Genomic DNA, 12,096 nt, shown 5'->3' on the forward strand with positions numbered 1-12,096 from the left:
GCAATCCGAGCGCCTGGAGGCGGGGCTTAGCGGAATACGGGTGGGGGAAAAAGAAAGCGTTTCTATTATGTAAACTATCTCCCGCCATTTCAGCACCACCTACCGCCTGATGCGTTATCTCTCCGTCTTTCTGTGACTGTAGTGGATTTGACTTTTATATTCTGACCATTGACACTTCAAACCACTGTCCGCTGACATGGTAAATATGTTTTCCCCTTTATACTTAGTCAGGCTGCCCTCTCTGAACAAAACGACTCGTTCCTGTGCTCGGTTTAATACGGTGGTTGGGTGAAATTGTAGAAATGTAGCTCATTCTGGCACATAGTTTCTGTGGTTTTTGGTTGAAAAGGTAGCAGCCTGATTTCATTTTTTTTTTAGATTTCATTTTTGTTAGATAGAAACTGCTGCGGTGTATTTAGCTATCCTACCACACAATCTCACCGAATCTGTAACTAAACTCGGGAACGATACTTTTAATGGTTAAAAGTTACTGGGCCGAATTCAGCGAGCTAGCTAGCTAGCTAACTGGGCTGCTAACTAAGACTTAGGCTCAATCCCAAATCAATCCGGATTGGACCGGTAGTGCATTAACCTAGCTAGCTATTTGTATAAAGAAGGCGGTATTTTATATAGTTAATGCACTATGAGTTGTGGGGAAAATTAAAATATATAGTTAACACCAACGTATTTGGCTACAAATCCAGTTCTTGGACGATTTCAGAAGCGGTCTAGGTGGCTAGCTAACGTTAGCATGATAACTAGCTTTCGCGCGTCTTAGTAGCGGTAGCTAGGCTAGCTGGGCTGGTCAACTCTAATGCGCTTTTTTTTTGTTGGTATTTTTTAGAGGCGTATATAAATTAACATTTGCATTTAAATAAAATGCGTTTGGTGTCGGCCACGTATCTCCAAAAAATATCGTTAGCTTAGCTGTTCGGCTAAGCGTTAAAATGACTCTTCGCTTAGCTTGGTCGCTAAGTTAGCGCTACTTCCCTTTGGAGTTGGTTCTGTCTTATAGATTCCCTGAATAGTCCCTCTAAACCATCAAAGTAGATATAATAATAATATTTCATATTTAAAGACTTTTATATCGTTTCCTCGATATTAAAAATCATTCTTTAAATGAATAAACCCTTCTCTTAAATTAAACTGTTGCCAAAATTTTAGGTAAAATGAGGCAACGGGGGGAAAACAGTTTAAATATATATATATATATATTTTTTTTAAATATAATTTTCTTGCTACTGTACTATCTGAATTTTAGATTAATTTTGTCTTTAAAAAAAAAAGAGAGAGAGAGAGAGAGAGAAATGTCCACACGCTGTTATGTGTTTAAAAGGTAAAGGTGCAGGTATTTGTCACTGTACAGTATATACACTGCACAGCGAAATGTGTCCTCAGCATTTAACCCATCTGTGGTAGTGAACACACACACACACACACACACACACACACTAGTGAACCAGGGGCAGTGAGTACACACACACCCAGAGCGGTGGGCAGCCAACTCCAGCGCCCGGGGAGCAGAGAGGGTAAAGAGCCTTGCTCAAGGGCCCAACAGTGGCAGCTTGCCGAGCCCGGGAATCGAACCCACAACCCTGTTATCAATAGCCCAGCGCTCTAACCAATGAGTCACCACTGCCCCATGTGTACATTAAATCCCTGTTTCCATATTTTCCAGTCAAACAAAACTGTTTCCACATGCCTTTGTGTATTATTTTCCTCTCTCTCTCTCTCTCTCTCTCTCTCTCTCTCTCTCTCTCTCTTTCCACTAGGCAGGAGGAAAGGCTGGGAAGGATAGCGGCAAAGCCAAAGCGAAGGCAGTGTCCCGCTCCCAGAGGGCTGGTCTGCAGGTAAGTGCATTTCTACCAAGCAGTCAAATCCAGATACACCACTGCTTATTTGAAAGTGTGTGTTGTGACTTTTGATTTCTTCTGCAGTTCCCAGTAGGTCGTATTCACAGGCATTTGAAAACACGCACTACGAGCCATGGGCGTGTTGGTGCTACAGCAGCGGTGTACAGTGCAGCCATCCTGGAGTACCTCACAGCTGAGGTGAAGTTCTTAGACTGTGTCATCAAATACATCGTGTGATCACCATATGGATGAGGACATTATCCAGTCATGTATATATGTTGTGTGTTTTCTTATAAAGCACTTTATTAGGAACAATTTATTAGGAATAGTATTAACAGCCCAGAGTGTGCCAAGAAAACAGTCTTGGTGAGCCTGTGCCTCAGCACTACAGCCTCAGACGGAAGGCATTTGCAGCTGCAGAACTGTTGCTCACTTGATGCGTTTTCTTAATTGCATTCAAGGAAACATTTAGAGACTACTGGGCTTAAAAATGAGCAATTTTGCAAATAGTCAAACCAGCCCAAAGTCATTCAGTCACTGATCACACTTTCCCCTCATTCTGATGGTTGATGTTTACATTGGCTGAAGCTGCTAGCCTGTATTTGCATGATTTTATGCATTGCTGCAGCATGGCTGGCTAATAAGATACATAAATGAGTAAGTGTATAGGTATTCTTAATAAAGTGCTCTGAGCATACAAGTTAGTTTCTCCTGTGCCTGTAGATTATTTTGTGATGTTTTCTGCCTGTGTGTGTGTATGTGTGTGTGTGGTCGTTCCCCATCATAATCCAGCCTTCCGTTTATGTATGTATGTGAACAGGTGTTGGAGTTGGCAGGTAATGCTTCAAAGGACTTGAAGGTGAAACGTATTACTCCGAGGCATTTACAGTTGGCCATTCGTGGTGATGAAGAATTGGACTCTCTCATCAAAGCCACAATTGCTGGTGGAGGTCAGTTTAACCGCATGTTACTGAGCCTTCTGGTCTTAAATATAATATTGTACTGCATTGTACCCTAACAACCAGCCCATGTACAGAGTTCTACAGTAAGTCACCTATAAAGCAATGCTTTAAAACTGCACTGATCTGAGCAAAATTACGCAGTTACACATATGTTGCGCTGTGTAACTTATTCAGTCCAATTAATGTAAAATCCTGTAATGCCACCTTCTGCCCACTTTTTTGCGATGGTTCTGTAATTTTTTTTTATTTATTTAGTTCAAAGCACAAATTCTACTTTCTCACTGTAGGGGGAGCCCTGAAGAAAGAAATGCAAATTCTCGCATAGTACTGCTTTAAATCTTAGTGTGCATGCTGGTAATAGGGGTTTATCTGTAATGGGGAATAAAGCCATTATTATTTTCTACTGTTACTCGTAACTTTCTTTTTCTGTCCTTTAGGAGTCATTCCACACATCCACAAGTCGCTGATTGGAAAGAAGGGCCAGCAGAAGACTGTGTAGAAAGCGATTATGTCGTATGTGTGTGTATAGTTAACGGCAATCAGCGTGGAGAGCGGTTTTTAAGTTTTACCCTTTTTGTCTGTTTTGGTTTTGTTTTGTTTTTTTGTAATCATAGTAATAACATGAATAGTAGTTAGGCTTTTGATCTACGAAGGAGGGTTATAGGGAAGGGAGGGTAGGTAAGGGCTGAGGAAGACAAACGTGTCCTTTTTAAAATGGGGTAACAAAGGCATGGGGGTTTTCTGTGTAAAATTTAATGTTTATTGGCATGTGTTCTAAACCTGTTTTATACATAAAAAATGTTGAACTTTTCTTAACTTGGTCATTGTGGTTATTTTCCAAGAAGAGACCCAACCTGTATTACTGCCTGGACTAATCAAGCACAATGTTTTGAACATGAGGTCACATGTACACACATTCACAAACTGTCTCAAATGTCACATAGGGACTTAAAATGAAGGACCAGGAGTCTGTGACGCATATGTTGCTGTGGGCTCTTATGGACTGAAACAGTCCTGAACTATCAGTGCTTGAGTTTTAACATACCCCCATATGGAAATCTGAAATGTGCCATATGTAAGAATACAAAGTTCTAACGTGTGCTTCCTTACAAAGTTGGAAGTTTTCTGGGTTCCCTGTGCTGGTCTGCTGCAACTGGGTTAGAAAGGAAAATATCTTTCTTCATTTAATGACTTAAAATGAGTTTAGTCCTAATTATTACTAATGCATGAACAGTTCTGCCAGGCTGTGGTGAGAAAATACTGTACAGTGCTGGCATCTACTACTGCAAAAAATCATGTTTTAATCCCTAATCCTACTTTGTTGGAAAGTAACAAATCTATAACTTCTATTAAATTATAAGTATTACTATCAAACTTATTAAAATATTTTATCTTTGTACTTAACATGCTCAGTGGCACTCCTATCCAGAGCACTATAATAGCGCCATTGGGCCATCTGGTGTCTGTCCATTTATTAAAGAGAAAGTCTAACTCTTATTAATTAAATAGTTAATATGTAGACCAAATCATTGAAAGTGACCTGGTGTGTTTAGATCTAGATAAACTTACAGTGTCAGAAGTAGTGGGGATTGTGATGGTAACTGGACCTCCAGAGCCCTTAACGCCTCTAAAAGTTACGTCACATACAGTTACTGTATGTTTTACAGTAGTTTTGACTAATATCTATCTATATATATATATATGTATATATATATATATATATATATATATATATAATTAGTCAAAACTATTTTTTCAGGTACATCCACACATTCCTCAATATCCTTCTATTGCAATACTACCCATAAATGTTTTGTATTTCTCTCTACTTTACTATTATCAATATTACATACATCTAAGGTTCTCTGGTTATTTGGGATGATAATAATAAACCCCTGGTTCCTGTCACCACCACTATATATACAAAATATGTATACAAAAATGCATTATATCTCATCAAATACTGAAATAACAATAATAATTCTCTGGAGTTTCCCTTTAACTCACTTAAGAGTCAGCACATATCAAATGAATAACAGAAAACACAAATGTACAGATAAACCTTTTTTATTATACACTCATCTCGTACTTATAAACATGAACAAAATATAATTTTAAAGGATTTACAAGCATGTATTTAAATATTTAACAATCGTAAAATAAAGGTAAAAAAAAATAGACATTCATTATTGCACTCAACCCTGTTATTCCTCCATGGGTCTGAGAGGGATGCTTCATTAAGACTGGCTGTGGTCCGTGTGGCTCAAAATGTCTCCGTTCACTGCGAGCTGAAGTACTGGTGGTGGTACGGCTGGTAGGTGCCCATGAGGGTTGGGTTTCCAGGCGCCACGGGCAGGCTCTGTGGGCTCCTGTACTGGTAGAGGGGGTTGACAGGCAGGGCCTGGACGGCTGGGATTGCTGTGGTGGTGGAGGGAGCGTAGTGGAGACTGGGGGGGCAGAGGTATGGAGCTGTGGCGTCCTGCGGGGGGTAGTAGCTGGGGTACGGAGCTGGCCTAAAGGTCTGCAGCTCAGGGTAGTGAATGAGCTGGGAGGCCACGTTGGCTTGGCAGGCGTGAGCCAGGGCATCCTGCACCGTTCTCTTCAGCTTCATGCGCCTGTTCTGAAACCAGTTCCTGATCTGTGAAGGCAAACAGAATGAGAGTCACTACACTGAACAATGAACTAAAGCTAGGGCTCCAGATAATTCCATAACAACAGCTGAATAGGTCATTGTAAGGCCTACATGGAGGTCAAAAAGGTCAACCAAACAATGATAATGCTGCCAAGAGTGAATAAGACCTAGGGTCAGCTTTCACGTCTTGTTAGCGCTAATGCTACTGATCACAACACTCATTTTTGATGCTATTTTGAACAATTTGAAACTGGGTGTACTAATTAAAAGCAGTGCTCCTCATACCTGTTTATCAGAGAGACTGAGGCGCTTGCACAGCTCAGCCTTGTCCTGGGCTCCCAGGTAAGCGTTCCTCTTGAAGGCCCGCTCCAGGCTCTCAATCTGCTCGACAGTGAAGGCGGTGCGGGCTCTGCGGCCGGTGGCTGGGGAGACAGATGGAGCTGGCTGCTTGGAGGCCATGGGAGAGAGAGAACGTCCGCCTTCACTCTCATAGCCGGAAGTCTCCTCCTCTTCTGTACCACTACTGAAGCCCAGTTCAGGAGCTGTGATGGAGAAAAGAAGGGGAGTTAGGGTTTGGTTTTCGATTTTCATTGAAATGAGCAGCAAAATGGCAGAGATGTAACAGAAACTGAGGCCTAAGGACTGGCTTATGATTTTCAATAGTAGTAATAAGCTAGATAGCAAATAAAAAGATAGTAATAAGCCCTCTTAACTTTAATGTATGTTAAAGTAAAAAGTGGATATTCATACAATGCCGAAGACAGCTGCCAATTTTTAATAGTGTCTCCAAACCAAAACAACTGATGTTGTGGTACAGCTGCGACATTAGACATTATCAGTAAATGCTAAACAAAGGGTTAATTAATTTATATATATATATATATAGAAATACCCCTTTAAAACCCATGGGCCCACACAACAGTTCCTTACTCTCATAACTTATATAACTTCCATATATAAATTACAAGGCTTAAGATGCTATCTTACCAAGTTGGACATTCTCTGGGTTGCCTGTGCTAGTCTCCTGCTGCAACGGGGCTAAAAAGCCATTTGCTGGCCCCGTCTGCTCAGGCTGTATCTCCTGAGCTTCCGTGCTCTCTGCCCTCCTGCTGTAGAAACCAGGGAGACTTTCTGGATTAGTCCCCGAGGTGCTGGCTCTGTCAGAGGAGGCTGTGGAGAGCCAGGAGCTGGAGTGCTGGTGGAGGTGATGCTGCCCGGTTCTCTGACTGGACGGGGTCTGGCTGCTTTGGGACAGCCACTCGATGGAAAAGTGTCCTTTCATCGTTTCAGTTGCAGCTGCTCTCCAAAGCAAGGAAACAATATCCGGATGAAATGTGTTGGTGTCTTCTTTTGTGTTGTCTGCTCCACTACAGTTCCTCTTAAGGTCCCTTTAAGGTTCGGTCTGTTGAGTTGTGGTGAGCTGGTCGTGAGAGCGAGTGAGGCAGAGCGCTGTTTGTCTTCGGATAAGCAAGCAATGACCACCTCTAGCAGGGGCTGGAGCATTTATAGGGCTAATCCCAGCTCATTTACAATTCACTTAGGCCAGGATCAAAGGGAACATCCTCCCGTCTCTGCTCCCCACCCCTTGAGTTTTCACAAGTGTGGTAATTAAGACGTCTCAATCACCTCTGAATGAGCCCATTAATTCCTGGCTCCAGTAAGTCTGGTGATGTAGCAAGACAGAACCCCCCCCCCCCCACACACACACACACCCCTCCGATAACCCCCCCTCTTTCCAAAACCATTTCTGATCCCGTCTTCTCTCTGAGGGTTGTGTGTGTGTTTTCACATGTGGAGGAATCACAGTTGAAAGTCCAAGTTAGTGATAGGATTTAACGCCTCGAATCTCTGGTAATATTTAATTGGTGGGTTTTATTTTTAAGTTATAATTTATGTTATTTTTATATTATTGAACTTTGGTTCAATAATGGCCTGTTTACAAAAAATTATGTTACAGGAAAAGGAAAAATCATGGTAAACTGGTTAAATTTTCCATATCATATTACTTTATGCTTTATGTGACATTGACAGTGCACCACTGATTTACAAATATAAATAGTAGTATGTAATACAGTAGGCCTTCTCCCTGTCTCTCTCTCGCAGACACACACTTGATGTCCCTGTGACTGGCTGCAAATCTGCGTAATCCAGCCCTTGTTTATGCCCTCTTTAGTCGGTATTGGTATCAAAGCGCGCAGGTCCTTTGAAGTGCCAGGCAGCGGTTAATGGCCTATTAGAGAAACACTACACCGAGAGCGGTTATGCTTTTTTTCCCCACCCGTTTTGAGACAAACCCCGCCCCTCCCACGCCGCGATTGGCTAATACCATGTGGCATCTCGTGCCTCAAATTGATGCTAATTTGTAGTCGCAAGTCCGCCGCCGAACGGACAGACAATCTAGCCAATCCTAGCCCGATATGCAAATACCCTGCAACTGCAGTAAGCGCGAACGCTGTCGGAAAACGGGCGGGAAATAGAAACACCAAAACAAAACAAAGCCACGGCCTGATATGGAGTTTGGAGACAGTAGTCTGGCGAAGCTACCGCTACTCCCGGCGAGAACTACAATTATTACACTCGGTTTATCTGCTTTATCAGCAGCTAATCTCGGGACCTGAAACGGTTGTTCGAGCCAAACGTTCGCGAAATCACAATAAAGTCTTGGTTGCAAATTGCCCATAAGCTCCAAAAGCCGGGCCCATCACTATGTGCAAAGGATCCCATTGATCTGATCCCCTTAAATCCAACAACAAGCAAAAAAAGACAAAGGGGGAAAACAGACGGCGCCATGGGTGGAGGTGGACCCATCAGTCCACGATTTAAAGTGATCATAGCTGCGGCCGTTAGCTTATAATAAACACGCACTGTTAGACATGTGCTATTAAACCCTAGGAAATTATACAGTTAGTGGTAAGAAGCAACTCCTTGCATGTACTTAAGCTCTTTTCTGATCATTATGAAATGATGGCATGTCTGTTAGCTTTCCCCCGAGAGCCGTTGTTCCAGTTTTGCCTTTTTTTTTGCGTTTACGTTCATTCTGCTGTTTAAGCCAAAAATTAGTCCAACAAGAGGAGAAACAGAGGCAGGCCTACTATCAACGTCCACTGCAGCTCTGTAGTAAACTAAGCATATCTGACTTTGGTGGTTAAAAGTTACCTTACATCTTATGATGTAAATTTGCAGAAAATTTCAATAATGTTAATAATAATAATAATAATAATAATAATAATAATATTAATATGTGGTTATTATTTAAATAAGGGACTTTTACATGAGGATGGTGTAGTGCTACTCTACCTTCCTATAAAAATGTATATATTGTTGTTGTTGCATAAAAACGCACATCTTGAAAATCTTGAAAATGATATCGTTACAGGAAAAGAAAAAAAATCATATTAACATTTCAATGAAAACCAATGTAAAAGTCATTGTGGAGCATTTTGATTGGTCCATTATTCATATACATACACAATAGAAAAAAACAACTGCCAGATTAAGTTCTGAGTCAAAAAAGTGAAAAGTGGCCAAAATGGAGAAACAAGGTTTTTGCGCAGCAGCAACTTATATAAATGTATAAGTATATTGTTTATTGTAATCCACTATCATGTTTATGCAATAAATATGCAATATACAATAATAAATATGCAATAATAGTCATTTCACAACCCAGTTTCATGAACATGGATTAATGTTAAGTTGTGTCTTTTGTCTCTTTATTTGCTTTTTCAATAATGATTAAAATTAATCTGGGACCAGCCCATGTTGGCAATAAATCCCTACAACACCTTAAAATGATTATATTTTAAGTCCACAGCCATACTGTGTTTCTCTTCTCCAAAACGAAAGTGGGCCAAGAGTGGAGCCCTGAGGAACTCCAGAGGGTCCAATAACTTTCCTTAATAAAAGTGCCAGAGTGTCTATATCATTTAAATGTCCACCACGTAGCCTTCCCTATTTACGACTTTAAAAGACAGACAACTTGCTGACCCTCTCTTCCTATATCTCCAAAGCTATCTCTCTCCTTCTCTTTAGTTTAAAGGCCACAAAACAAAAAACCAGAGCTCATGCCTTTCTGTATCTGCTGTAGATCTTTTGGGTGCTGCTGGGCAGTTTCTGTGTTTCAGTGTGGAATGTTTGGTAAGTGGGACAGTCAACCAGCTCGGTTCCACAAGCCCCAAGACGTGATAAAGAGGGGGAATGACTTTGATGTGAGTGGCAGGAGAAAGACAGGGAGAGAGTGAGAGAGCGATACAGTACAGACAGCGGCATGGTTTCATGGACGACAGACGGGAGGGGCAGGAGACGGCGTGTCCACCTCCTGTCCCAGTGATCCCGCCATCAAAGGCCAGATTACAGCGTGTGTGTGCTGTTTGATACTGGACTGATACCGTGTTATCAGGAAAACGGGTCTTATAAGCAGGTGCTTTGAGAAAGATGGTCTCCCTGACCAATTACTGGCAGTGTGAGTCAGTATCATCAAGTTAACACGAAATAGGCCTATTGATTAGCATGACTGTGTGCACTAAAAGACCGTGTTTTGGAGCTTGTATGCATGGAAGGTCACTGCTAATAAATATGTCAACATGGGAAAAGGGGATTTCTACCTCAAGACAGTTAGTGTCTGGATACCTGTGGTTTTAAATAACACCGAATTCGAAACCCCCTTCCAGGTTTTAGCAGTGATGTCTCTTGAGTTTAGTGCTGAAAGATAAATGCATACCGAAGAACATACGTTCATTTTACTCAAAAACAACGTATCGTTCCAAACGTATTCTGACACTTCAACCATCAATAAACTTAAATGAAGATGTTTAGGTGGCTTTAAGAAAAAGAAGATATGTGGTTCAGAGAACAGTGTTTTAGCACTGATGCTACACTTTTTATGTGGAGAAAGCCAGAAGTCAGATTGCACCAATGTCACTGTAAAGCACGGAGTTGGAAAAGTCAGTCTGAAGCTGCTTTGTGTCTGTGAGCTTGTGATCATTGATGGGATCATGAGCTCAGAAGACTACAAAGACATACAGGATGCAGATGTTTGGAAATCTGTATTAAGGAACTGCTCCAATAATAATGGGCCTCATTCACCAATATCTTAATAAATTCCTAACAAACACGTTTGTCAGATTCAACCGCAGAATTGTTCACAATCTCAGATGGATCTCATGGTCCTCAAAAGTTTGACATTGGTGAATGTCAAAATCTTAGTAAAAACTGCTTAAGTGGGTTTTAAGAACACACCAGGCAAACCCAAACAAAACTACAGAATTGAAATGGTCCTATTCATTGGTCTAATTCCCAACACAATCAACTCAATACATTCAGAAGTCGGACACAGTGGTCCAAATACTTTTGGAGGCCTGTGCACATTAAAGTTATGGATTTTTTCTTAATCCCTTACAGTACAGGCCACACAGTACTAAGTGAAGGAAAGTGCTTTGGGATGGTGGTATTTTTACAGTTTTGCGTGTTTTATTTGTGTAAATCTAGCACTTTTTTCTCGAGAAGTGTAGCCTCTAGCAGCGCCATGAATGTGTCACTCAAGCCGGCTCCCTCCCTCCCAGTCAAGCCTTTAGAGCCGCTACAGACGACAGTCTCTGGCAGAGAATGGGCTCCAGCAGTGATTGCCTTTGATTGCCTTCACTGATCCCCTTTCATCTCTAATGGGCGCTGTTTGCTGCCCTGTTAGGGACGCAAACGTGTCGTCCCTTCCCTGCCCCGTTGGGGATCGTTCTGCAGGGGAGGGGGGGGTCCTGAGAGCAAGGCCTAACCGCAGTGGTTTCCATCAAGCGAGCTGGAGCCGTCATATTTCACACAGGATGAGAAAACCTCTGTATAGCTTTATTAGACGTGAGAGGGTCATCAGTCCACTGCGCTGGGGCTGTGCGGAGTGTTCAGGCTGAAGCTGTTTTGATGTGGTCACATAAATGGTATTTACTTGGAGCATTTGAAGGAGTTATGCAAGACTAAACGGGATTTTATGAACTCTAGTCGCCTTGGTAAATTCTTGTGTGTAAAAACACTGCAGTTTGCATAAGAAAGTGGGTTTTATGCTGGAAATTAGTACTGGATATAGATATAGAGGTGTACTGTAGATTGGTGCTAGCAGACATAGGCTACAGCTAATAAATTATATAATTTGTTCAGAATTTCCATTTTTTAATATTCAGATTTGTATTTGTAATTCAATTTTTTATTTTCTTTATAATAACATTAAGTTTTATTTAATATTTAAATCTTTTCTTGAACAAAAATAAGTTGAAGCAGAATTAATAGTATCTGTTATTAATCTATTAATAGTAATTTCTGGATTTTGTCAGAAGGTTTATTTAAGATTTGAACTTTTCCATGATCAAGTTACAAAATCCTAAATAATAGACATTAATTATCAATTTATAGTAAATTAAAAAATATTTAATATTGAAACTTTTCAGTGAACAACAAGAATTTAAGGGAGGGAAAGTAATATAAGTTAACTCTTTATCTCTTTATAGTTCATTGTTTTATAACTATTTTATAAATCACATCCAGCCTGGTACATCGTTCTGGACACATCTAAAAAGTCTGATGTGAAAACCTGTCACCAGATTGGGGTCACTTCATACATGTATCTATACCAAAATTGGTTATTGCAAGCAGTGATTTCAAACTT

The 12,096-nt window shown here is 40.9% G+C and overlaps 2 protein-coding genes across 2 annotated transcripts; one reads left to right on the forward strand and one right to left on the reverse strand.

Moving 5' to 3' along the window:
- The first annotated feature begins 89 nt into the window (after positions 1–89).
- h2az2b (H2A.Z variant histone 2b) lies at positions 90–3,626 on the forward strand. Its single transcript, XM_072658421.1, has 5 exons — positions 90–199; positions 1,773–1,850; positions 1,938–2,051; positions 2,674–2,803; positions 3,253–3,626. Exons 1-5 carry the CDS (start codon positions 197–199, stop codon positions 3,312–3,314), a joined length of 387 nt encoding a protein of 128 aa, XP_072514522.1. The 5' UTR covers positions 90–196; the 3' UTR covers positions 3,315–3,626.
- A 1,270-nt stretch (positions 3,627–4,896) lies between these two features.
- On the reverse strand, positions 4,897–7,113 carry ved (ventrally expressed dharma/bozozok antagonist). The gene is made up of 3 exons (XM_072659123.1): positions 6,435–7,113; positions 5,733–5,989; positions 4,897–5,453 (listed from the first exon to the last, which is right to left on the reverse strand). Exons 1-3 carry the CDS (start codon positions 6,727–6,729, stop codon positions 5,094–5,096), a joined length of 912 nt encoding a protein of 303 aa, XP_072515224.1. The 5' UTR covers positions 6,730–7,113; the 3' UTR covers positions 4,897–5,093.
- Positions 7,114–12,096: the final 4,983 nt, after the last annotated feature.

Source organism: Salminus brasiliensis, chromosome 16 (assembly GCF_030463535.1).
Source record: "Salminus brasiliensis chromosome 16, fSalBra1.hap2, whole genome shotgun sequence".
Classification (NCBI taxonomy): domain Eukaryota; kingdom Metazoa; phylum Chordata; class Actinopteri; order Characiformes; family Bryconidae; genus Salminus; species Salminus brasiliensis.